The following is a 25,505-nucleotide window of genomic DNA, read 5'->3' as shown; positions in this document are numbered from 1 at the left end:
TAATATCTTTTATATAGTGTTGTACTTGAAAATGTAACGGGTTTTCAAGTATTTTCCAAACTCAGTAAATTTTTACTTTACATAATACAAAAATAAATACAAAATATTTATATCAAGGAAGAATATCTTAACTATCCTGCGTTACCATTTGGAAAAACTAACTGGTGTTTAATTTTAAGTACCTCATTGCGTTCGATTTGTTGTTGTTGTTGGTACTCTTAAAATAAATGATAGCCATTAGTCAGCGAGAACAAGTTAAACGAATAAGAAGCTTTAACGTCACGGGTCACTGAAAGAAGTGCGAGTGTTTATTGCGTTACCAATGAGTTACCGATTTGAGAGATATTGACGAAATTTCTATTATTTTGATACTTATAAAGAGTTTGTAAGGAAAACAGTTTTGACAAAGTGACAACTATGTTTATATTGACGTTAAAATTAGATATTTACAACTGCGTTACTATTCCACATCGTTATTTTTTGGGAATGTATTAATAGAATTTAAATACCTATACTTTTACTTTATTATGTTTAAATCAAGCCACTTAATTTTTTTTTTTTTTTCAATCTTATAACAACTTTTGAAAGTTAAGAATTAATTTTTAAGAATATTCAATTGAAATGAATAAATTTTTCATGAAACTTAATGGGAGATTAATGTTAGTACTAAAGTTTAAAATTTTCCAAATATGTATTATTTTTTCGTCTCAAATAACCTTCATATTGTTTTTGTCCTCTCCCAGGCAAGAAATATTTATTTTTACACAAAATAATAAATCAAATTATTACCTCAATTTTTATATGAAACAAAAAAAAAAAAAATAATAAATTGCAAGTTCAACAAGTAAAATCAAACATGATTTTCCCTTCATTTTTATTTTATTTATTTATTTTTTTTTTTTTTTGTAGACCCTCAATGCCATCCCTGAAGCACTACAAGGGTCAACTACGTCGTGAATTTTTTGGTGACGTTGCTGGTTTAATTGGAGTGTATGTTATTAAAAAAAACACACACAATTTAACAACAATAAAAAAAAAAGTTAATTAAACTCATTTTCATTTTCTTTTTTACAAAAAAAAAAAAAAAAAAAAAAAAAAGTCACGGAAAGACATGGGAAACATTCCGACAGGAAGTCCAACACATCCTGCTTCAACCCAATATAGCAAAGAAATACATTCCACCACTTAATGAAATTGCATCAGAATTTATGACAAGGTAAATTTTATTCACGAAAATGGGTACACACTACATTACTACACCCACAAAATCACAAAAAAAAAAAAAATGTTTATTTTTATAAAAAAAAAAAAACATAAAAATTTTAATATATTCCCCAAACATCTACAGAATCCATGAGATGCGCAATGAAAATGACGAACTACCCGGAAACTTCCTGCATGAACTCTACAAATGGGCACTTGAATGTAATCAAAAAAAAAAAAAAATTTTTTTTCTTATTATTTTTTTTTTTTTTTTTTCAAAAAAATCAAATAAAATTTGCAATCAAAACTGCAATTCATATTCTCAACCTCAAAAATCTCGCCTCTATTTGAAATATACAAAAATTTCTTTCAACTTTTTTTTTTTTTTTTAGCTGTCGGTCGAGTTTCATTGGACACCCGTCTCGGATGTTTATCTTCCGATGGAAATGAAAATTCAGATTCTCAAAAAATAATCAATGCAATCAATACGTTTTTCTGGGCAGTGCCCGAACTTGAATTGCGGATGCCAATTTGGCGTTTCTATCCGACCAAAGCGTATCGTGCCTTCGTTATGGCTCTTGACAGTTTTACAGAGTTGGTATTCATTTTTTTTTTTTTTTTTTTTTTTTGACAACAATATGAAATGTTTGGTCATATAATGACTCTCAATGATTTTGCTTCCTTCTCTCGCCCACCCAGAATCTGCATGAAGAACATTAGTTTGACAATGGACAAGGCCCAAAGTCAGTCGGATTTGGATTTTAGAGATGAGGCTGATATATCGATTGTTGAACGAATTGTTAATAAGACAGGAAATCGCAAATTGGCCGCCATTCTTGCACTCGATTTATTTTTAGTTGGAGTCGATACGGTGGGTTTTAGAGGTTTGCCTCTCTGCCGTTTGTTCAAAAATATGATTTTTTTTTCTCTTTATTTTTTTTTTTATAAAACCAGACGTCAGTAGCAGCTTCTTCAACAATCTATCAGCTGAGTAAAAATCCCGATAAACAAGAATTACTCTTTCAAGAGCTTAAGTCAATATTTCCACAGAGGGAGGCGGAAATAAATCAAAATGTCTTGGAACGGATGCCATATTTGCGGGCGTGCATTAAGGAGACTTTAAGGTTTGTATAGTGAAAGAGAGAGAGAGAGGAAAGAGAGGGAGTGTGATGAGAGCGAGGACAAAACAAATAATGATGAGATTTTTTTTCTTTTTTTTATTATTTTCTTGTGTGTCCTTTGTGGATTTTATATAGAATGTATCCTGTGGTTATTGCGAATGGTAGGAGTCTTCAATCGGATGCGGTCATTGGTGGATATCACGTTCCCAAGGGGGTGAGTTTAATCCTCGTATTTTTTTTTATTTTTTTTTTTTTGCTTCCATAAATAAATACACATACCATACACACACATATCAATCATTAAGGGGGGCTTAAAATCAGTCAAGGATTGCATTAAATCCCTTCGATTATGGCTTGCAATTCGTCGTCATGAGAGTTATTGTAAAAATCATATATTTTTTGATGGATTTATTGAAACAAACACAAAAAAAAAGGAAATCATATTTTATTTGGATTTTATTACTTTTTTTTTTTGGTTCCAATATTGGTTTGACATTTTAAGAATATCAGAGAGACAGAAATTAATTTCGTATTTTTTTTTTTTTCTGGGAAATGAAACAATTGGTGTGACATGACCTTTAAGAAAAAAAGTAATTTTATTTTTTTTAAGTAAGAATGTGAGATGTGATTGAAAAATGAGCATTGGAAATTTATTGCTTTTAGGTAGTTTAAGTATTGGCAAAGATTAAAAAAAAAAAAAATGTTGGTAACATAAAGAGAAAGAAAAGTTTCAAATTAATTTTCTCTCTCTGCTTGATATGGATTAAGTAGACGATCAAAATGAGAAATGATTTTGTGTGTTTCTTGAAGATTCATTTTAATTTAAAAGCAGATTAATTAGTTTAGTTTTTGGTTAGGTTTTAAATTTCTTGGAATTTTATTTAATTGAGGAACATAAAGAAAAAGGAAAAAAGAACTAAGTAAAAAACAAAATAATGAATGAATTGCATGTTAACTCAGATAAGCTTTGTGGACTTAAATACTGAAATACTAGATTTATCTTGTCTCATAAAGCATTGTTTTTTTTTTTAATGGGTGGTCAAAACACACTTTATTTCAAAAATATATAACTGACAATTTGGTTATTCGAAAAAGTTTTGACACGTCCAATTTTTTTATTCTTGAATAAATTTATAGGAAAACAAAACTGATTATCCACAATTAGATGCAAGGACATGAAAAATGTTTGGCACACGTCACAGTAGTGCCTGTCAAGCTATTTTGCATCAAAAATCATTTTCATGATCATTTATTGACGAAAAGTGATTAAATTTGATAAACTGAAGACGAATTTGAAGAATATGAAAAGGCTGGAAACTAATTTTTATGAAAAATGAGGGTTTCAAAATGGAAAACGGAAAAATTCTTAAAATGGAACATCCTTTCTTTAAAATACGTAGTTTGTAATTGAACTTAATTAGTATCATAATTTTAATTTGAGAGAAAATTAAAAACCTCTAATCTAGCGCGAAAGGTACCAAATTTTTAAAAATTAACTTTAAGAGCTATTAATAGGGCTTCACTTCATTGGCCACTTTTTACAAAATGACAAAAGTAATATTATTTGTTTTCTTGCAATTGCAATTGCGTATGCAGATTTTTTTAAATCAAATTTTAATTTTTCTACGCCATTTTTGTAAATCTAAAAAACTATTACAAAATATGTTTGAAAATTTTCACTTTTGTAAATTTTAATTTTTTAGACTAGTGTAATTAAGATCTTATGCTACTTTCTTACAATTTCTTGACAGGAAAACGTCGAGTTGACTTAATTGTTGGAGTCCATATTTAATACTTCTAGTTTAGCAATCGTGCACAGCGTTCACAAACTAGTACCTACCAAAGTAGTGGAATATTATTAACTTTAGATTATATCAAAAATGTTTTTTTGATGGTTTAAACAGCCTTTCTCTTACTCTTATTTGGCGACTTTTCGAATAAGCCGTAAAAAAATTGTTGGGCAGCTCATATTCTACTAAAATAATTTACACTAGAACTTTTTACTTGAAATCACAATTTGATTAGCAATAATAGTTCCTACATATGAAGATCAAACTCGTTATGTATTTTGTGAAATTTGACTGTGCAGGATATTCAAATGATAAATCAAAAGATTTAGAGGATACTGTGGTGTATACGTAATATTTATTTCTGTAAAAAAAACTTAAATCTCCTATCTAACCAATTGATAAATTTTAAATGAATCGGTGATTGTGAAAACAACATAAGTGACAAATTTTTTGAAACCACTTATGGGTAGACCTAGCGTTGAGAGCAAAACCAACATGATTTGATATTTGGATCATATAAAATTTCGAGGTTAAAATGCGCATTTAGTGCTAAAACAACATATCTCTTCTGCCAATTTTGAAATTGAGTGTTAAAACACCTTAAGTACTTCATATTAATTTGTTTTTTACGTTCAACGCTTGAGAAATGAAGTAAGTAAACTGTTGTTTCTTAAAGTTTTTCGATGATTTAGTGCCAGTAAGTTGTTCGCGGTCATTCGAATGGAATTGCATCTTTCAAAATGTTCTTGTTAATAAATTAAATTGGTATCAAATGAAAAAAAATATATCTTAGGAAAAAGTTTTACTATGAATTTTCACTGCATTTGGATTAAGAATGTAAGATATTGCAATATTAATATTGGTAATGCATCTTGCAATGTGTGAAGGACATATTGAATTTAATTTTTATTTTGAATATAAAATATGATGTTCTGTTATTTTCCCTAAACCATTAGTTTCGAAATTTTGTTCTACAGTTTTCAAGCTATTAATACCAGCAAAGAATTGAAAATGCAAACTAAAAAAAAAAATTCGTAAATCTTGTCTTAAAGACTTCTAGTTTGGGTTCTATTGGTTTGATATTCAAGATCAAGGTCTTTAAACTCAGGGAAAATTACAAACCATCATATTTTTCACTTCAAATAAACATTAAAATTACATCAATGAGACAATCAATAAAAAGTGTGAAATGCAAAAATGCATTATACTCTATTTTGAAGTACCTACGTCACAAGGATAAAACTTTTGCACAATATTAGTAAAACTTAACTACGTCAAAAAATAACAAATTCATTGCTGGCCGTGGAACGTCCACTTTCGCCTTTTTGTCTAATGTTCTTGTTTTTTAATGTATGTATTAATAAAATTGCTGAATTATAATGGTCTTTTATTCGTTTCCATTAAATTTGCTAATACTTTGGATGTAAAATGAGTGTCAAAACAACATTATTTCCAAGTAATTAAGCGGGTTTGACTCCCAACAAAACGTTGGGTGTTAAAACAACATATAAAAAATATTTATATTTTGTTAAATCTTCTTTGATAAAGATATTTTTTTAAAACTTTTAGTTAGTTTCAACTCTCAACAAGGCCTCTAAACCGAATTTAAAACTAAAATTGTCAATGCGGCCTCGTCGTCAAAAATACAAAGTTTTTTGTCTCTCCTGAAAAAAAAATAAAAATGTTCCTTATGTTGTTTTAACAATCACCGATTCAAATGGAAACCCAGCAAGAAGTTCAATGTTTTGCATGTATGGTGTACTAAGTTTGTTTGTGGTTATTAAACGTCACTAAGTGGTTCTCATTTATTGTGCAACATGGCAATAACCTTCAGAATTCAGATAAAAAATAACCTATATCGATGGCTTATGACTGTATTTAGCTCCTCATAAGATTTTTTTTTTAAAGTTTAAAAGTGGTTTTTATATTTTTCAAATTCTGTTTTTAGGAAAACTATGTGGTTTCTAAAATATCGCTTTTGTTTATCGCTAACTCACTTTAAGTTTAAAATAAAGATAGTATTTAATTTGAAAAAGGTTTTTGTTATAACTTTTGCAATAATAAATCACAGTATGAGATGAACGATTTTGAGAAAATGTCGTCTATATTCTATTAAATGTGCTTATAAATGAAAAATATAAAAGCTTTTAAGGCTTATGGACAAAAAAAAAATAGCTTAGCTTGGGCATTGAGCAAACGAACAATTTTAACTACATAGATACCGAAAATTCGAAAAATTGGTTGAAAAATCAATGTCGGTAATTTTGTACTTGTCATGCATTTTGTAAAAACGATACACAATTAAATACGAAGAAAAAACAATTGGTGAACTGGAAAAAAAATTAAGGAAGCTTGTGGTTAAAAAATGTTCCAAAGCCAGAAAGACTACCAACTTTAGTTTTCAAAATAAAAAATTACAACTGCTCATTTAAATGTATAAAGCAGTTTTTTTAAGTTGTTATCAACAAAGTAACATTACTTATAATTCCATACGAATTAATATAGGTAATTTACTTTTTACTTCCTTTTGACTTACTAAGCAACTAGAAGGGGTTTGTGTAAGGGCTTTTTTCATACTTTCAGTGATGCTGTGATATAACTTCTGTTGCTTATATTTATTCAATACCTGTTTTTTTATTCATAAATTTTTTTTTTCAATTTTTGAAAACAAAATGACCATGAAAAATCCTCTGTTTCCAATGGAACACAAATTGCATTAAATATATTTTGTTTTAATTAAAAAAAATATCAGATGCACATTGCATAACCATGAATCACAGGAAAAAGAAATTCTGTATCGATATCGGTGATATCTTGAAAAATTAAAATGAGTCCTTTTCTCTTGAGATGAATACATTTTTTTCTTTTCTTTCGATTTTCTTTTTTCTTTTTGTTTCACACAAAAAATACAAAAAAAAAAAACAAAGCAAAAATATTGCGAACTTTTTCTTCTTTATTTTCCTCATCAGGAGGTTTGAGTTGTGCAATTTCGAGGTTAAAATTTTATGATTGTTTCAACGACTTCCATCCACTTTTTTCTATAAATAAATAACAATCACCTGAAGAAGAATTTTTTCCAAAAACAAAAAAAAAAAAAAAAAAACGCAAAACAAAAAAAAGTTCAATGAAGGCCGCCGAAAAAAACACAACAACAACGAAAAAAAAAAGGTGAGGGTTGTTTTTCATTTTTGTTCGTGGGAAAAGCATTCCAACAGAATGAATAATAAATTTATTTATGTTCGTGGAGCGCTCTACGTTATCCAGCGCAAATTTGTCACACTCCTGCTGCTGGTTGGTAGCTGGTTGTGGAGCCATGAAAACTATGCATTTTCTAACATTTATCCCAAAACGCCATCACCATTTGGGCGTCGTTTTTGCCAGCAACACGACAAAAAAAAAGTCACTAAACTTTTTTATTGTTTGACTTTTTTTTGTTTTGTGTTGTATTTTTTTTTTTTTTTTTTTCAAATCATCATCAACGTCATAGCTATCGGCGTTTTTCTATGACCGACAACCCTGAGAACGGGGACATAGGGTGTTGGCATTTTAGTTAAGGCGCGAATTTATCGCATTTATAGGGGCTGGTGTTTATTATTTTTATTTTTTTTTTTTTGTGAGTAGATAATTCCATTAAAATAATTCTACGACGTTTTTTTTTTGTTTGTTATCTGATACGATTTTTTTGAAAATAGGCTTTGTTGGTAAATACGCATCAATCATTATGTGTTTCATGTAAATGTGACGCGACAGAAGGCATAAAACTACTACTGACCAATTCATCCTCTTCACTTTCTCGATTATATTTATTTATTTTTTTTTTTTTACAATTGACAGTTCTGATGATTTAATTAAGTATTGCAGAGTAAGAAAGATCTTCTGAAGAAGACAAAAGGACATTTTGTTACCTGTTTTTGTACGGAAATAATAATTTACGATGAAATTATGTAGATGCCTTTTAATGTAATGATAAAACGCAATTTCACAAAAATAATGAGTTTGTCGCTCTTATTATTGACATTATTGACAGACATCGTGGTGCGCGTTTAAGAGAATTTTTATTTGTCTTTTTCTTTTATTTAATAACGATTATTTTGTAAAAGCTGTTTTAAATCGTTCGATGAAAAAGATCAAAAAGATCATAATATATTTATTTTATTTTGAAGCTTATAACATTTTTTTGTTTTAATTTATCGAAATAGTGAGTCAAAGTATTCATAAATGATACTAAGTGCCGGTTTGTTCACAGTCGATTATCTTTTAATCAAGGATTATTCCATACAAAAATCCTTGATAAAAAGATAATCGAGTGTCAACAAATTGGCCCTAAATGTATTTAATTGGAAGTCAATGTTATTTTTTGAAAAAAAAAGGAAATTTGTGTGAAAACTAAAAAAAAAAAAATAGTTTTCCTCCCAAAACTAACAAAGTTTTATTTTTGGATTTAAAAAATTTATATCAACAAGTCACCGAACAACATTTAATATAAATCAAACTTTAATTTTATACATAAAATGCACAAAATGTTGAATGCTAATTTATGATAACCGTTTAAAAAATATGAAAATGATACTAAAAGTATCTATTTGTTAGATAGAATGTATAAGGTTTTTTTTACAAAAAAATGTTACGTATACACCACAGTGAACATTAAATCCTTTATATTTTTATTTGGGATTTGAATGGCATGCAGAGACAAATTTTTAAAAAATAAAACTTAATCCAATATGTTGTATGATATAAAAAATATCATGTGCGCTTTATATCATATTCACTTTTGTTGAATAGTGTTTCTTAAATTTTATCCAATATTTTATTTTTAGAATTTTTTAAAATGATCCATATTGATAGAAAATTGAACTTTCTATAAAAAGTTTCAAAAGTTAATTTTACATAGATTTAAAATTTAAAACAGAGGATTCAAAAGACTTTGAATTTTTCTTTAAAATGAAAAAAAAAAAACAGAAAACAGAAGCGTTTTCTATACATTTCTGAATAACTCGCAAACGATTCAATCGATTCCAATGCAAATATTTGTGCACCTTGTTTGAATAACCATAAATTCAAAATTAAAAAAATTTACGAAAACCATATTTTTGAATTAAAAAAAAAATCAACACTTATTCTGAAAAACCGAATTTTTTGAAAATGGTACGCTGAATTTTTTTTGGAACTTTGTTTCTTAGTGTTGATTTATGTTTTCTTTAAAGTGGCTAACCAAAATCTTGTGAATTACTCTTAAAAGGTTTAATATGCGCAACTCAGTCATGTATTTAAAACTTAAACTTATCACAACTAAAAATTTTAAGCAAATTAGTTGCATTAGAAACTAATTTCCCTGTCACTTAAATGCAGAACTTTGATGAACCTTTTTTTTAAAACAGAACTAATACTTCTATTAGACAAACTTTTTCCAAGCATCTTTCTTCATATTTCAAAATTTGACACTTGGCTATCATAGTTCTATGTTTCGAAAAAAGTTTAAGCAACTGTTCCAAGCAAACTTAAATTAGAAAAAAAGGAATCAATATATGAATAAAACATATATATGAATAAAACATTCAAAAATGCTTCCATAATTGCCGGTTTTGAAGACAAATTTAGAACTTTCCATCTTACTAAAGACTTTATCAAGTTAATCTTCATGTATTGAAACACCAACACGAGTTGTTTTGATTGAAAGTAAAATGTCAAGGCTCAATTAGACCTTACCTTTTCCATACCAAGAAAAGGAAACAAAAAAAGTTTTTGAAAATGAAGACTACGTATGTAGGTGTACTTCTAGCGAAGTTCATTTGATTTAAAAAAAAACTTTCACAAAAACGCAGTCTTTTGAAAAAGAAAGATTTTCAAACAAGATACGAGTATACTACACTCAAATTCACATCATTTGTGTGTTCATTTCTAAATCTAAAACCCTGATTCAAAATCATGCAACTTATGCAGAAGTCTGTCTCAAAGAATCTTGTAAAAGAACTGAAATTCAATACATTACACTGCAACTCGAGACAGTATTCATCAAATTACGGCCTTTTTTTTCTTTATATAAATTCGTTTAAGTAAGAGCTTTTTTTTCTAGACAATTTCATCATATTTTTGTCCCATTTGAGTTAGTACATATTCCTCTTCGAGGAGGACGAAAAAAGAAAAAAAAAATAGAAGTTAACCTCTTCAAACAAATTGCACTCTCAATTTTACCTTTGAAAAAAAAAAAAAAAAAAATTCCCTCATATGCTAAATTTTTTCCGTTTTCCAAATGCGCAAAAAAGTATACATCAAAAAAAAATATAAAAAGAGAAGAAACTTTATGTTGCCTTGGAGGCATTTTGTGTCTGTGGATGGCTTTTTTTTTCTATTATCAAGCCTCTTCGTTGGGTACTTGTTACTTTCACATGACTTGAAAAACAGTACCCATTTTTTTCTCTCTCTCTCTTTGGCCAATACCCTATAGAAAAAGGGCAAAAAAAAAAATAAAATTCAAGATTTCAATTTTATAAAAGGTAATTTACGATAAACTTCATGTCAAAAAGATGCCAACAAAAAAAATAACGAAAAAATGTATCAAGACTTTGTCTTAAAAAGCCATAACCCAGCAAAGTGAGGTTATTTTATTCTCTCTCTAATTTTTTTGTTAAATAAATATATTCTCATTTTCTCTTCATAAATACACTCTCATATTAAAGTTAATCCCTTAATTTAATTTTTTTTTGTCTTACAGACCCATGTGATATTTCCCCATTTGGTTGTGTCCAACGATACAGCATACTTTCCGGAGCCAAAACGTTTCATGCCCGAACGCTGGATGAAACAAATCGAGCCGAGTGAGTATATTTTTTATGAAGTTCTCTCTCCCATAGCAACCCTTCCATTTATGCCCAGCGCCATTGCTGTGAGTTAATTCCAATTTGCTTTTCAATTTCATAAGTTTTTTTTTTTTCTATGTGTGTGTCAATATTTTTGTATGTGTGTAACACTAAGGCGTCACTTGTCCACATGCTGGTCAAAAAATTCATCCCTTTGTGAGTTTGCCATTTGGATTTGGCCGGAGAATGTGCGTTGGCCGGAGATTTGCAGAAATTGAATTAAATACGATTCTGGCAAAGGTACGTGTTTTTTTTCTTTTGCCACCAGAGGGAGCTCTTTTTCACTCTCTCTCTCTCTCTGTCGTCTCTCCATTGGAGGGAGTAGGGTGGCCATGAGAAGAACTTAAATGAAAATGATGACTTTTTTGTTTTTGTAGATATTCCGGAAGTACAAAGTGGAATACAATTCCGGTGAATTGGTCTATAAAGTGAATTCAACGTACATCCCAGAGTCACCGTTGAATTTTAAATTGACACTAAGGGAGGAATAGTCGAGTCGAGGTACCTACAAAAGTGACACAAAAAATAACAAAAAAAAATTACCATGAAAAAAGGGTAACTTTCAACGACGTCGTTTTTAGCAAAACAACAACGACGACTTTATCGTCTCTAAATGGTTGAAATGAGTGACAGACATGTCGCCGCTTTATTTATTTGTATTACAATTAAGTATTGCTATGTACCTATGTATTTGTATTTTTTTGTATATATTTTATGTTTTGTGTAGATAAGATGCGATAAAAATATGGCGCTAAATGCGAGAGAAAAAACACTGTGCGTGGGTTGATATAAATTGAACAGTGTGTCCGCAAACTATTTTATACACATGAATTAGCTTAATTTGCTTGTTTTGTTAAGTTTTTTTTTTTATGTAGATGCAGGGTGGTTCTAATTACAATTGAAAATTTGCTAAAAATGGTATTTTTTAGTATGGAATCAACTCCTAGAGGCTTTTTTATGAAAATAATGAGGTTTGAGCGAGAGTCTATCAGTTAAATTTAATTATAATTAAATATAATTAATAATTATTAAGAAAAATCTTGTTTCAATAGAAGTGAAGTCTACTATTTTTTTAGGTATCTATTTTTTTTTTTATAAAAAGTCTTTAATAAATTAGTATAAGAACATAAAATTTTAAGTACGTTTGATTTAATAAAAATAAAAATATCAAAGAAATTCATCATTTTTTTAATTTACCGAAAGTTAGCTATACACTTAAGCAGCTTTATGGTATGGTAGAAGTAAGTAAGTAAGAAAATGATGGTATGTTATGGTATGGTATATAAAAAACAATTATACCTTTAATAAGCCTTATATTTCTTCTAAATAATTAAACCATAACTAAAGCCTATGTATGTATTTTGTAAAAAGTATAAAAATGATTCCTTGAAATCACACATTTTTCATGAAAAAAGCGAAAAAATTATCTTTAAAGATCGTATTATTACTAAGGATCATTGTTAGTATAATTGTGCAAAACTAGAACAAAATCGATCAAGTCGTAAGGGAGTTACATATATCCAAAAATCAGACGCAAAGTCCAAGTACAAGAATTTAACCTTGTTACAGGGCGAGTAAGGGGTATAGATAAAAATCTGAAAAAATAGAGGATTTTTTTTTATTTCTTTGGAGACGATAGAGCGGATGTGTTCATTAACTTTGCGTTAAGGACCACCCTAATACATATATACACTTTAAGCGAACCACCCCATTGAGTGGTGTTAGGTTTTTTCGTTACGAAATTTTTGATTCGGTCACCACGCTCAAAGCTATGCAATAGATTAGTTACAAAAAGATCTGAAAAATTGTCAAAAAAATTTCATTTTTTTATCCTTTCAAATGTTTCGTACTGTATTTAGAACAAAAAAAAATCTGTAAGTCGTTTACAGACGATAAATTTTCGTGTTAACGTCATACAAAAAACAGATTGTGTGTTTAAGATTAAAAAAAAATTAATTCAAATATTTGTGAGCAAACACAGATAAAAAAAAAATTGGGCTATCTTGGGATTCGAACCCCAGATTTCTGGTGCAAAAGACAAATTGTGCAACAATTTAACACTCTAGGATGTTGTCTCTTTAACGCATGGCTGTCTAAAGTTGGACTTGGTAAAGTTAATAGATAGTATAAAAAAAATGTTACACATACGCCACAGCGCCCTTAACCCTCTACTGCATGAATTAATATTAGCGGACGAAAAAATTAAAAAATGCTTTAGATGGGTTCTTTTGGTTGTTTCAAAACGGTTTACATTTAAAAAATTTGTTTAAATTAATTTGTTTAAAAAATTTGTTTATAAGCCAATTTGGCTTCGTATGCATTAGGTAAGGGGTAAGAAATTTTACTAATTTTATTTATTCAGATTATGTAAAGAATAAAATTAAAAAAATCAAAAGATAAATATTCATCATTTAAAAACAAAATAAAGTAAAATAAATACATTGCATTATAAAAGGTTAAGAATTAATTCAAATTTGGCTCATTTTAAGCCATGGAACCGAGAAAAGCAATTTGTTTTTTCCGTTATATATATTTTTTTCTGGTTCACATTTTTTCCACTGTCAACATTTTCACCCACTCCCAGATCTTAAAAAAACTAAAAAGTAATAAAATGATTGAAAAATATTATAGGTAAGCCTCCCTCCCCCTAAATTTTTTGTGGTTACGCCCCTGGAAATGGGGTTAACGTAAAAAAATGTCTCTAAAAGTGAAGGGGCTCCATTTCTGAAGCTTCCAAGCAAAAAAAAAATGAAAAGGAACAAAATTTTCCAACAAAAAAATTTAACAAATTGTGTAGATTTAAAACCCCTTAATGCATACGAAGCCAAATATGGCTTCCGTACTTTTTGCCCTCCCAAGACCAGGCCAATAATTTTTTTTCAATAAAAATTGGTTCATAGCGTACATAATAAGACAATCGACAATAATTCCACTTTTCTTTCCAAACAAACGCAGTAATTAACACTTAAAGTATGAATATATTCTACACTTTCGATTTCAATGCACACGACTGATCGACTCACCTGTGATCATAAAATACACCTTTATTTTGTGTAGGACACACGAAAAAACTATCCTTATGGGTTCTCAGAAACACAAAGAAGAGGATTGTATTGAATCTTTATAAATTTTTTGTGACAGAGAAGAGAAAAGTGCATACAAATAGACAAAACCATATTTGGCTTCGTATGCAGTAGAGGGTTAAAAATGTAAATGTAAATTCTTTAGAAAGGAAATGCAGTTGTATTTAGGAATCTTTGAAAATATCAGCGTTTATTAAAAGTTTGCTTAAACATAAGAAGTCATCTTATCGAAGCAAATTATTTCAAATATTACTCAAAAGGTTTTAAGTTAGTCTCAGCGCAGCGGATAGTTTGAACATTTTCCAAACCTTTTTCAATTTTTTGAAGAATTTTGTAAAACAGAACTATGGCAGACAATTTGAAGAGCAGAGTTTTGAAAAACAGAATTTTGAGAGAAGAATTTGGCAAATAGAATTTTAACCTCTACTGAATTAAGATCTCAACGCTTAACTCTAATACTTTTAGCGTGAATCGAAAATTCTATAATAAAATTATTGTATTATATGTATATTAAAATCCGGAAAAGTAGCTTGTAAAAGAAAAAAAAAATTTTAAAATATTTATTTTTCAAAAAACATGAAAGTTGTAATGTTTATGAAAATACTGTAAGGCAGCCTTTGAATGTATTTAACTTAATGAATTAAATTCACCTCTGAACGTTAGTAAATAATAGATATAGTAATAATATTAGAAAAAAATATCATACACACAGCCCTATTCTGCTATTCCCGTGAATCTCAGATCCTATTCACACATACGGTCACAGTTATCTAATACCAAATCAAACATAAGTAGATTAAAAATATTCATGTCAAATTTGTTTCGCAGTAAAAATATTTGCACTATTCTATTAATACATTACACTTCCAACTGCACAAATATTCATTTCCATCAATGTTCACATTACATTTGTATTTGTCTGCCTACAATAATTTGCATAAACCAATTTGTATGTGTTATTTTTGTTATATTATCAGAAATTCTCATCACAGTAGTATTAAATTTAAATGAAACTGAGAATTGAAACCTTTCGCATAAATCAATAGTTTATCTGAAAACAAATAAATACAAAATCCTTCAAAAAAAAATTCTAAACAATAAATCGATACTATAGAAATGAAAAAAAAAATGTCATTATTACGTTTCATTATTAAGATAAAATTTGGTTTAAAAAGATTGAGAATTTCTACAAAGTTTCTTCAAAATTCATTGCAAGGACACAACAATCTTTTCCTTTTTCATTGTCTTTTGTGTTGTCTTTTAATTTATTTCAAATTTCTAAATGAAACATTTATCCTCAAAGACACAAGAGATTTTCTTGATAAACTCGTTAAATTATAGAAACACAATAAATATCATCCCAAAATCATTATCATCATCATCATCTTCATCATCATTATGAACTTTTGTTAAGAGATTTGCCTTTGCAAAGAACCTTAAAGCACGTCTCAGATGTTTTGGCATATATTTGATGATTATTATCTTTCTCCATTCTCTGTCGTCTCATCTCATCTCATCTCGTCTCGTTTGAGACAAGGAACACAATAATTCACATCTCCTTCATGATAATTTCAAAGAATATATCCTGATACTTATTATATTCTCTTATACAAGTATATACTCTTACAACTTATATCAATAATAATCAAATTGACATTTCAATCATCTTTAGCTTATATAAGTACTTTGTACTTTGCCAAAGTACCTTATAATGTTGTTTTAATCTGTTTTTGCAAAATCTGTATACAGCACCGTACTTTTCTAATTTGATTATTTATCAATGTCAATCAATAAAATCTCTTTGATTTATAAAAAAAAAAAGTAAATTTGTTCAAATAATCTTAAAGGAAAAAAAATATTTTTATGTTATGTAAATTAATTAAAAAAAATGTCATCCATTTTGTTTTATTTTTGGATCCTTTGATTCCCATAAGTACATTATTGTACTCTTTCTCTCATACTTAAATTTAAAAAAAAAAAGAAAAAAAAAATAAATCCTTAAAAAAAAATACTAGCACTTACTATTTAGCGGAATCATTTAGTTGATATTCGTTGCTACGTGAGAAGCACTCCTGAACACCAGTGTCCTGCCATAATCGTTTCATAGCAGCCAATAATTCCTCTGAGAATGGTTCCGTGTCATGCATCCTTTGACACACATCGAAAACCATTTTTGCATCACTCTGCAAAATGGAAATGAAAAATAGAAATATAAAAAGTATCCTCACATGTATAGAGCAAAAAGGATATAAAAATAAATAGATTTGCAAAAACCAACAACAACAAAAAGAATGAGAAAAAAAAATAAAAAACTCAAAAACCCATTAGGAAATTGAGAATGTATGTCCTGTTAAGTGTTTTTGCTAGAGGGTGTTCTCAAAATTCTTTCTTTGTCGTGATGTGGTGGGGTGGAGCAATAATTTTTAATCTTGTTAGTTTTTCGAAAGTGTCTCGAATGTAAAAAAGGATATTTGGGAGACATTTAACACGACAAAAACAGTCGGTTAAAAGTGTTTACAGTTTTAGAAGACATAAAGTTTATTTTACGTTTGTGCAGCCAAACTAAGAACTTGACGATAATTCGAAGGAATTAAGCTTTTAAGGAGGAAATGAAACTATTTTGTTAGAGAAACTATTTATAGAAGCAAACCATGAAACATGAGGTTTATTTTGAGGTTGACTATTGTCTAACAATGATACCTACATACATTTTTGTTTCTTATTTTAGAACTTTTTTTTAATTTTTAAGATTAATTTTTAAAATATAAAGTCAACAATAAATAAGTTCCAAGGACTCGCTTCTTCTTATTACAAGTTTTTGAGAGATGAGATTAGATTTTTTTTTTTTGGTTATATTATTTTGTTCCTATTTTACATACAGAGATTTGATAAAGAATATCTTTCTATTGAAATATTTTAAATCCTAAACGGGATTTAGGTCAGTATTGAATGATCTTTAATCTTTGTCAACGTTTCAAACGTGTTTACATTCTTCGTCAGGAATTTAAAAATTGGAAAAATTTTTTAAAAAAATCTAATAAATACAAAAATCTAAGACTTATAACATACAATCTATTTAATTTTAAGAAGAACGTAAACACGTTTGAAACGTAGACGAAGATTAAAGATCATTCAATACTGACCTAAAGCCCGCTTAGAACTTAAAATACACTAGCCCAAAAAATTAAGGGAACAAAAAAAATCGTGATTTTTCTAGTGATTTTCGAAAGGCTGTACCTTAGTAAAAAATTATCGCATCATGACAAAATAAAAAGCATGTGAAAGCTTTATTCTTCTAGTTTTAGGAATAAATGTTTAAATATTTTCTTTCTAACGGTAAAATAGCTAAATTGTTTGAACTGTTCAAAAATCAAAATTTTCCAATTTTTTTTTTTTTTGTTTTTACTTTTCTCCTAAGAAAGTGGGAAAATTTTTTCTGATAAAATGATTATTATTTTTAGAAAGGTTATTTATCTGGCTTTAAGATTCATTTTGTTTCAAACTTCTACGATTTTTTTTAGACTGCAATATCAGTCATCAAACCAAAAACCATACTTTTAACTTTGACTATCAATATCTCAACAACGGATCATTGCACAAAATATTCCAGGACACATTTAAAAACTTCATTCAATTCTCTACAAAGAAATAAAGTTTGCATTGTTAAACAAAATGGTTTCTTATTTTTGAGTTTTATTTCGAAAAGCTATCAAAATAGGCATTTTTACGGTTTTTTAGAAAATTTACCGGTATTTTATTTCTATGGGTGATAAGATTAAACTGAGGCTTAATTATTGAAGCTCAATATACCTTGAATTAGTATGCAAAGTTTCAGATGTATTCATCAAGAAGTTTTTCTGTTGTGAGGGTTTGAACTTTTGAGATGAAATAAAACACCATATTTCTGCAGGTCTAAATGACTTACTTCTTGTAACTTTTTTATTAGTAAAATCAAATTCTTTTGAGTTTATTTGAACATTTTATTGATAAATATCGTTTAGATGTAAGATAAACCAAGGAAAAATTAAAAGTTAAAAAAAATTAAATTTTGAAAAAAAAGCTTTTTATATCATTTTTGGATACTTTTCCTAATTTTGAAAATTTTTTGTTTTTCCTTGGCTTTTCTTAAATTTAAACGATATTTTTCAATAAAATGTTCAAATAAACTCAAAAGAATTGGATTTTGCTCATAAAAAAGTTACAAGAAGTTAAACATTTAATCCTAAAACTAGAAGAATAGAGCTTTCACATACTTTTTATTTTGTCATGATGCGATCATTTTTTACTGAGATACAACCTATCGAAAATCACTAAAAAAATCACGATTTTTTTTGTTCCCTTAATTTTTTGGGCTAGTGTATTAAGAAATAAGGTAACGAAGATAGAAATAATTTCTATTGAGATATTATTTTTCATTTTTTAGTGCTTATTTTTTTACTTCCACAGGTAAACCAAAACAATGATGAAATTCGGGATGAAGATTTTAAATAAAGCAGGGGCAAATGATTTAAAAATTTCTTCAAAATATTTTTGGTGAAAGGGTGTTTTTTTTTTATGGGTTGAGTTATGTTTGAGAAAGGTATCATAACAGCTGAGATAAATTTTTTAAACTTGGTGAAAAAGTTATGTCTGTTATAAAAACTAAGAATAAACAGAGTCTACAAAAATATCTTGAGTGAAAGGGTGTTTTTTTTTTTAAGAAATGATAAAATTTTGGAACTAGTACCACAAAAACTGGGACAAAATTATATACCAATGAAAATTGGTAAAAATGTTTCATTTATAACAGAAACCAAGAATCTAGGTAGTCTTTAAAAATATTTAAGGTGAAAGGGTGTTTTTTTTTTTTTTTTACATAAGGAAAATCCGCGATAAGTCCGATAAAATCAAGGGTATAAAAGGTACCCTCTTACGATATTTATTAAATATGTTGTCTTTCTCATGGGAATTACGAATAAAACTAGTTTATACATTTTTTTCGTGTGAAAGGGTGTTTTTTTTTAGGTGTAGAGAAAATATGGGTATATTTGAAAGTGTTTAATACTAGAGTAATACTAGTGCCACCCTGTTGAAATTCAACAATTATGTTACTTTTGAGATTAGAAACAAGAATCTAAGGTGTCTATAAAAATATCATGGTTAAAAGGGTGTTTTTTTGAGTGAAAACAAAAATTTGGTAAAAACATTAAATTTGGGATAGAAAGCAAGAATAAAAAGTTTTCTTAAAAAAAAAAGTAAGTTAAAAGGGTGTTTTTTTTTTAAGAGACAGTAAAATCTGTAATTGGTCCCAAAAAGCCAATGATTCATTTTATTTTTGGTTTTGATGACAAATTGAAAGTTTATACTTAAGTTCTTAGACGTTTTACACGAATCATTTGCTTTTTGGGACCAATTACAGATTTTACTGTCTCTTCAAAAAAAAAAAAAAACACCCTTTTAACTTATTTTTTTTTTTTTAAGGTAAATCAAATCTTAGTTTAAACCTTAATCCCGTCATAATGAATTAGGTAAGAGAACACTGAAATAGAAATGTTATGAATACTTGTCTTGGGAATTTTCTCAAATTCAACGCTATTTGGGTCAAAAAGATAGGTTTCTGATATTTAACCGTTTTTGCGAAGTTTTACCTCTATTAAATCTTATAGAAGCTCTATTGTAATTTTTTTTTTTCATTTTGAAAACTATTGCAAAACATCCTGTTTATTTAGCAAAACACTTTAACACACTTATTTATGTCTTTTTTTTATAGTAATTTATTTATTTTTGCAAGAAACATACCTCTCTTTCATTATTGCTATATTGAATACTGAGATTTGGCATGGCTCTAAGTATTGCAACTAAGGATTGTATTGTATTGCTGTATACAACTGGTCGATATTGTTTGAAATCCTCCGAAGTGAACCCGCTTTCGTGAATGATTCTGTAAGGAAAACAAAACAAAAATATAAATTTAATTCAAACTCATTTTCTGATGCATACAAATAAACTAGAACAAAACTTTAAAGGAACAATAAGAATAAATGATGGATAACTTTCAAGGATGTTTATTTTATTTTAATTTGATATTTATATCGTTACGTACTTCATTTGTTTGACTATCGTACTCTTTCCTGATTCACCAGCACCTGAAAATATGCAATAAGAAAACAAAAAACAATTATTGTAAATATTTATTTTTATTAAAAAAACAAAAAGAGTTAAAAAGTCAGGGTATAAAAAAAAATCATAAACAATACTAAAGTCTTGTTAAATGATGGAGGAGAAAAGCCTATTAAAAACGTGAGAGAATTTAAACAAATAGAAAAAAGCCATCATTGAATTTGTGAACACGATGAATGGACGAACGATGATATGCCAAAGGCTGAGGAAAAATCTCTTCACAAAAGAATATATAATTAGAAAATATTTTCCATGAAGATAAATCGCTGTAGACAAACGCCAAACCTCCCCTCAACTTCCCAACTTGATGCGGTCAAATCTGCAAATAGAGCCCCCAGACAAACGACTACCAACAATTTTATTCTTTTATCGAGATTTTATTCCATTTTATACAGACTTTATTTCTACATAATAGAACTTGAACTATAAGCATTGTATAGAAACTTGTATTATTCAAAATTCCATACCTACTATTTTTCTATACAAAGAATTTTACGGAGGGGTTATAAGTTTATTGCATTTTAAAGTATATTAACAGGCTTTTCATACAAATATAGTTGGAATTTTGTCCTTTTTTAAATTGACTTTTGTGAATTGTAAATTGAAAGAAATTCCACAACTATATGAACTTTGTTGATTTGTTTTTTTCATAGAGAAATTGTTTTATGAACTAGTTCTTGCTGAAAAAAGTTCCTAAAACTATGCAAGGATTTAGTGAACTTATGTAATTTCTTAAAGAAAATAATAGTAAAATGAGTTAAGTTGCGGTGAGCCGATCGATGGTGGTTATCATCATCGGAAATAGAAGAATTTTAAAATATTGTTTAATGTAATTAAGTTCAAAAAATGTAATAAGCACAAATTTACTTGGTCTTTTTGACTTCTTTATAATAATTTATTTTCATGGCAATTATGAGAAATATGTGCAATGAGTTTTAATTCTTCTAATAAAGCTTTTATAAATTCCAAGGCTTCTATAAATCCAAGCATGATTTAGACATTTAGGATTTTCAAAATATTTGAACGTATTTTTCGACATAAATAAGCTTTTACAAATTGTAAAGAAAATGTTAACCTTATTAAAAATAGCATTTTAACACGATTTCGGTGGTAAGACGCAACAGGTAAGTCAACAACCGTTTGGCTTTTGTAGGTGCTAGAGAAGTACAATGTACAATCTACTGAACATTTGTTTTACTTGTTTGATTTGTGAAATGTGAATGAAAGTATAGTATTGGATTGGATGAATTTCAGTCTGACATTCACAAAACTAGTGTGCAACAGGGCTATTTAATATTTCCTTACGTTTTTCTTATTTTGATCAACACTACTATTAAAACTTTAAAACCCTTCTACTATTTTGCTGACAACAACGGACAAGGCAATAAAGAAACAATGCAGCACCAGAAAAGACCCAATTGAAAAAAAAAAAAAAAATTAGCTGACAAATTCGAAAAAAGCGGGACTAGGAATTCTGTATCTCAGTCTATATTTAGAGCTGCAGCCAAATTCACTTAAGCGATTTACTGCAAACCTCGTAAATATGATTGAGTATTTTAAGAGTTTTTTGTGATTCCGTTATTAACGGTAAAGTCAATTTTTCGAAAATGGATCAATCAACTTTTTGGAACTTTGATTTTTTGTCGATTAATATTTCTTTTTTATGGGGATACCATTTTTTTTTAAACTTTTTTATAGGTAGGTACTTATATAAGAAAATATTGTTATAAAAGCTGCTTTAGCGATTTTCAAAAATAAATTTTTAAAAATTCTTTGAGGGGAAATTGTTAGTGATTAATATTTTTTTAAGAAACAGCTTTAAAGATTTTAATTTTTTTTTAAATGCATCTTAAAACACGATAACAATTTGCATCTATTTTTGGACCTCAGATTCATGGAAAATATTTTTGTTTACTTTGAAGAAAAAATTGTAAAATTGTATATTTTTTTTTATTAATTTTTTTTTAAGTAACATATTTTATAAATTTTTTAACATAAGCAACTTGAACTGAACTGCAACTGAAGAGCAATTTTGAGAGACACATTTAATTTATCTTGACAACCATAAATCGCTTTTATTGAAAATCACTCATTTTTGTGTATGTTGTGACGAAAAATAAGCAGTGAAATTTTCCGTTGTTCATTTTTGACACTTTTGCTATACATATTTGTATGTTGAACTCAACTAATCATAGCACAGCTAATCATAGGACAATTTAACAAAAAAAAAAAAAAAAAAAAAACAATATCTAACAAAAAATGTCCTTTCCCAAAAAAAAAATAAATTGCACGACTGGGGTCGCACGTACTTGCTCTTATGGTAAAAGTTACTCTAATGTTAAAGCTTTTCATTGAACAAAATAAGGTATATGATATTTTCACTGAATTTCATAAGTGGAAAAAAAATAAAATCTTTTTTTATAAATAATTAAATACCGTTTTAAATGATCTTTTACAAAAAACTAAGTATGCCATTTTATTTCTTGTATAAAAAGGAATTTTTAGAAAAAAGTTTTCGAAAATCGTTAGAGCCGTTTTTTAAAAAAATATTTTTTTATATATAAAAACTCTAACATTTTTCAAAAAAAAAGTTGGTATGCAATTTGGAAGAAATAAATAATTTACACATAAAAACGGAATTTTAAATTTTTTCAACCAACCCGTTTCCAAAAAATTGATTTTTCAAAAAAAAATTTTGAAATATTTTTTAAAAATTCAAAAATGTGTTTTTTGAAAAATTTAATTTTTTTTTAAATAACGATAGTTTAAACGTTTCTGTACAAAAATTGTGGTTGAAATATGTTTTGTCGTTAACGACAAATTCATAAATCAAAAAAACCAATCTATGGCAGGTACCGTTAATAACGGTTCAAAAAATATTTTTTTTATTTCCAAAGGAAGCTTTTATGTGTTACACTACACACAAAAATTTTAGTCAAAATCGTTAGAGCCGTTTTTGAAAAAAAATAACTTTTCTATTTCCGTTATATGAAAGGTACCGTTAGTTTTGGTCCTAAAAAAAAAAAATTTCAATTTGTCCTCTAGGGAATCACCCAAAACTGTTAACTACCAAGTTTGAAGGAAATCGGTCCATTAGTTTAGGTGGTAGCTCGAGGTACACACAGACAGAGTCTCGAGTTCGATTTTTTTTACGAATCCTAAACTTGCCCTATAGTACCTATATCGCAAGTAAAAATTTAATGCAAGACTGGGTGGCACGAACTAGCTTAGTTGAATTTGCTAAAATTTTTATATACACATTTAAAAGCAAAAAATTCGATTTTTAATGAAAAAAACTACATCTTTGATAAAATTGAGCTCCAAAACAAGTATGCGATTTTGCTTTTGCTTTTATAAAGATTCATTTTTCAAAATCGTAAGAACCGTTTTAAAAAAAAAAAACTGATTTCTTATAAATATTTTCTTGTAAAAAAAACATCAAAATAAAATTGGTATGCCATTTAGAAGTAATTATCAACCAACATCTTATATCAAAAATTTCAGAAATATTCAATCCCCCCCGTTTTCGAAAATTTGCTTTTTCAAAAAAAAAAAATAATTTTTTTTTTAAATCCAAAACATTTTTTTTTTTTTAATTTTATATTGAATGTGTATGAAAATCAAATAAATGCTTTTCATAAACACAAATTTCCCTGGCACGTCATGTCAAGTTTTCGAAATATTTAAATATTAACAGATCAAAAACGCGTTTTTGTGGTACTTTTGGCTTTGAATTTCATCACCGTTAAATTTTTTTTCTCAAAAGTACATAGGTATGCAATATTCAAAAGCCATATTTTATTGTCTTAAATAGGTTTATTTTTATTTTCAAAATTATTTTTTTCTAAAAGATATTTGGTATAGAAAGGTATGATATCTCAACATCTTGGTGGTTAAGGTAACTTATAGTTTTTTAAGCAGATTTGAAGTAAATTTCAGTTTTCGACTACCTACTTTGCCCAAAGTTTAATCCTCTTCTTGTTTCTTTTTGGTCACATTTAACATGATAGCGAAAACAATGTTAGAAAACTATTTTCTATTGTAATGGTTTTTCAATTTTTAGCAGCAATAGGATATTGGTGTCATTTTAACTACAAAAAAACAATTTCAAAAACATGATAAAAATTGACAGTGACAGCTTCAAATTAAATAAAATTAGATTTTTAGATTCAAATTAACTGTATCACCTTCTGTTTAACTAATTTATATAAATGGATTTACTTTATAAAACAACATTATTTTATGTATCACCGATGCGTTAAAGGTAAATAAAAAAAAAACAAGCAAAACAGCTGTCATTCCAATTTTACGCTGCTGACAAATTCATGGTTATTGCGAGCAAGGAATTTGTGGCACAAATACTTCCAACCTGCAGAAGGTATATCTCATTACAATCAACGCATTTCATTTATTCTATTATAGAGGTTGTTATATAGGCTTTTGAATTGTTGTTTTTGCCAATTTTTTGATATTGATACACTTTTAGTGTTGAATGTATCACCATTTCCATCACCATGGTGCAGCATGAGGTGGTTTTTTTTTTTTGTTCATTACCAATTTTTTGCACTAAAAACACATAATTAGAGAACCGTGGTAATACAACAACAACAAAAAATTGGTTATATGTTGTATGTGCGGTAACCTATTGAAAGTTGTTATACTTCAATGGTTTTTTGCACTGAATATTGTTAGCTAATGACATATACGACGAAAACGAATCTATAATGATTGATATTTGAGATTGGATTAATTGATATTATGTGCACGGTGTACAATGTAGGCGGTTCTTACTTAGAAATGGAACAAATGAGGTAATAACACTCACTGTTTCATGGACGATGGCGTTGACGCCCTTAATAACACTCTTTGTTTGTAAAGATATTTGAGATGATTTTTATTTAGTATTGTTTTTTCCATTGGCATTGATGATAAATTGATAATAATTAATTAAGACCATGTTATGGTAACGGTTTATGGTCCAAGGGTTGACAAAATCGATTAATAGCAAAGAGTTGCCTGAAATTTGGAAGAACAAGCGGGTTTGCAACTTAAAATTGAAAATAAATATTTATTCAAATAAAGAAAATTACATTAAAAAAAAATATTTATTGCAAATGGAAAAAATTGCATTAAAAAAAAATGCAGAATTCTAAAAAAATAATTTTTTAATGAATTTGTTTTCCATTACAAATTAAAAAAAAATATATTTATTGCAAATAAAAAAATTGCATTACAAAAAAATATATTAATTGCCACTAAAAAAAAATTGGCTTTATAAAAAAATTGCAT

The 25,505-nt window shown here is 27.8% G+C and overlaps 2 protein-coding genes across 6 annotated transcripts in view; one reads left to right on the top strand and one right to left on the bottom strand.

Annotated features, from left to right (window-relative positions):
- The window catches only part of LOC129906775 (probable cytochrome P450 49a1), a 49,143-nt gene extending 37,434 nt beyond the window's left edge, over positions 1 to 11,709 (top strand). The window contains exons 4-13 of the mRNA XM_055982688.1: positions 910 to 990; positions 1,100 to 1,216; positions 1,349 to 1,425; positions 1,596 to 1,797; positions 1,903 to 2,074; positions 2,158 to 2,327; positions 2,460 to 2,538; positions 10,830 to 10,932; positions 11,090 to 11,214; positions 11,352 to 11,709. Of these exons, the coding sequence (XP_055838663.1) occupies positions 910 to 990; positions 1,100 to 1,216; positions 1,349 to 1,425; positions 1,596 to 1,797; positions 1,903 to 2,074; positions 2,158 to 2,327; positions 2,460 to 2,538; positions 10,830 to 10,932; positions 11,090 to 11,214; positions 11,352 to 11,465 (1,240 nt within the window). The 3' untranslated portion in view covers positions 11,466 to 11,709. The remainder of the gene's footprint in view (positions 1 to 909; positions 991 to 1,099; positions 1,217 to 1,348; positions 1,426 to 1,595; positions 1,798 to 1,902; positions 2,075 to 2,157; positions 2,328 to 2,459; positions 2,539 to 10,829; positions 10,933 to 11,089; positions 11,215 to 11,351) is intronic.
- Positions 1 to 25,505, bottom strand: part of LOC129906785 (G protein alpha o subunit) — a 196,810-nt gene that overhangs the window by 70,422 nt on the left and 100,883 nt on the right. For all 5 annotated transcript variants that reach the window (XM_055982706.1, XM_055982705.1, XM_055982708.1 and 2 more), the window contains 3 exons: positions 20,140 to 20,182; positions 19,836 to 19,977; positions 16,080 to 16,240 (listed from right to left, as the gene is read on the bottom strand). In XM_055982706.1, the coding sequence (XP_055838681.1) occupies positions 16,080 to 16,240; positions 19,836 to 19,977; positions 20,140 to 20,182 (346 nt within the window). The remainder of the gene's footprint in view (positions 1 to 16,079; positions 16,241 to 19,835; positions 19,978 to 20,139; positions 20,183 to 25,505) is intronic.

This window comes from Episyrphus balteatus, chromosome 1, assembly GCF_945859705.1.
Source record: "Episyrphus balteatus chromosome 1, idEpiBalt1.1, whole genome shotgun sequence".
Classification (NCBI taxonomy): Eukaryota; Metazoa; Arthropoda; class Insecta; order Diptera; family Syrphidae; genus Episyrphus; species Episyrphus balteatus.
The sequence above is the reverse complement of the archived record's forward strand: the minus strand, read 5'-3'. Positions and strand labels throughout refer to the sequence as shown.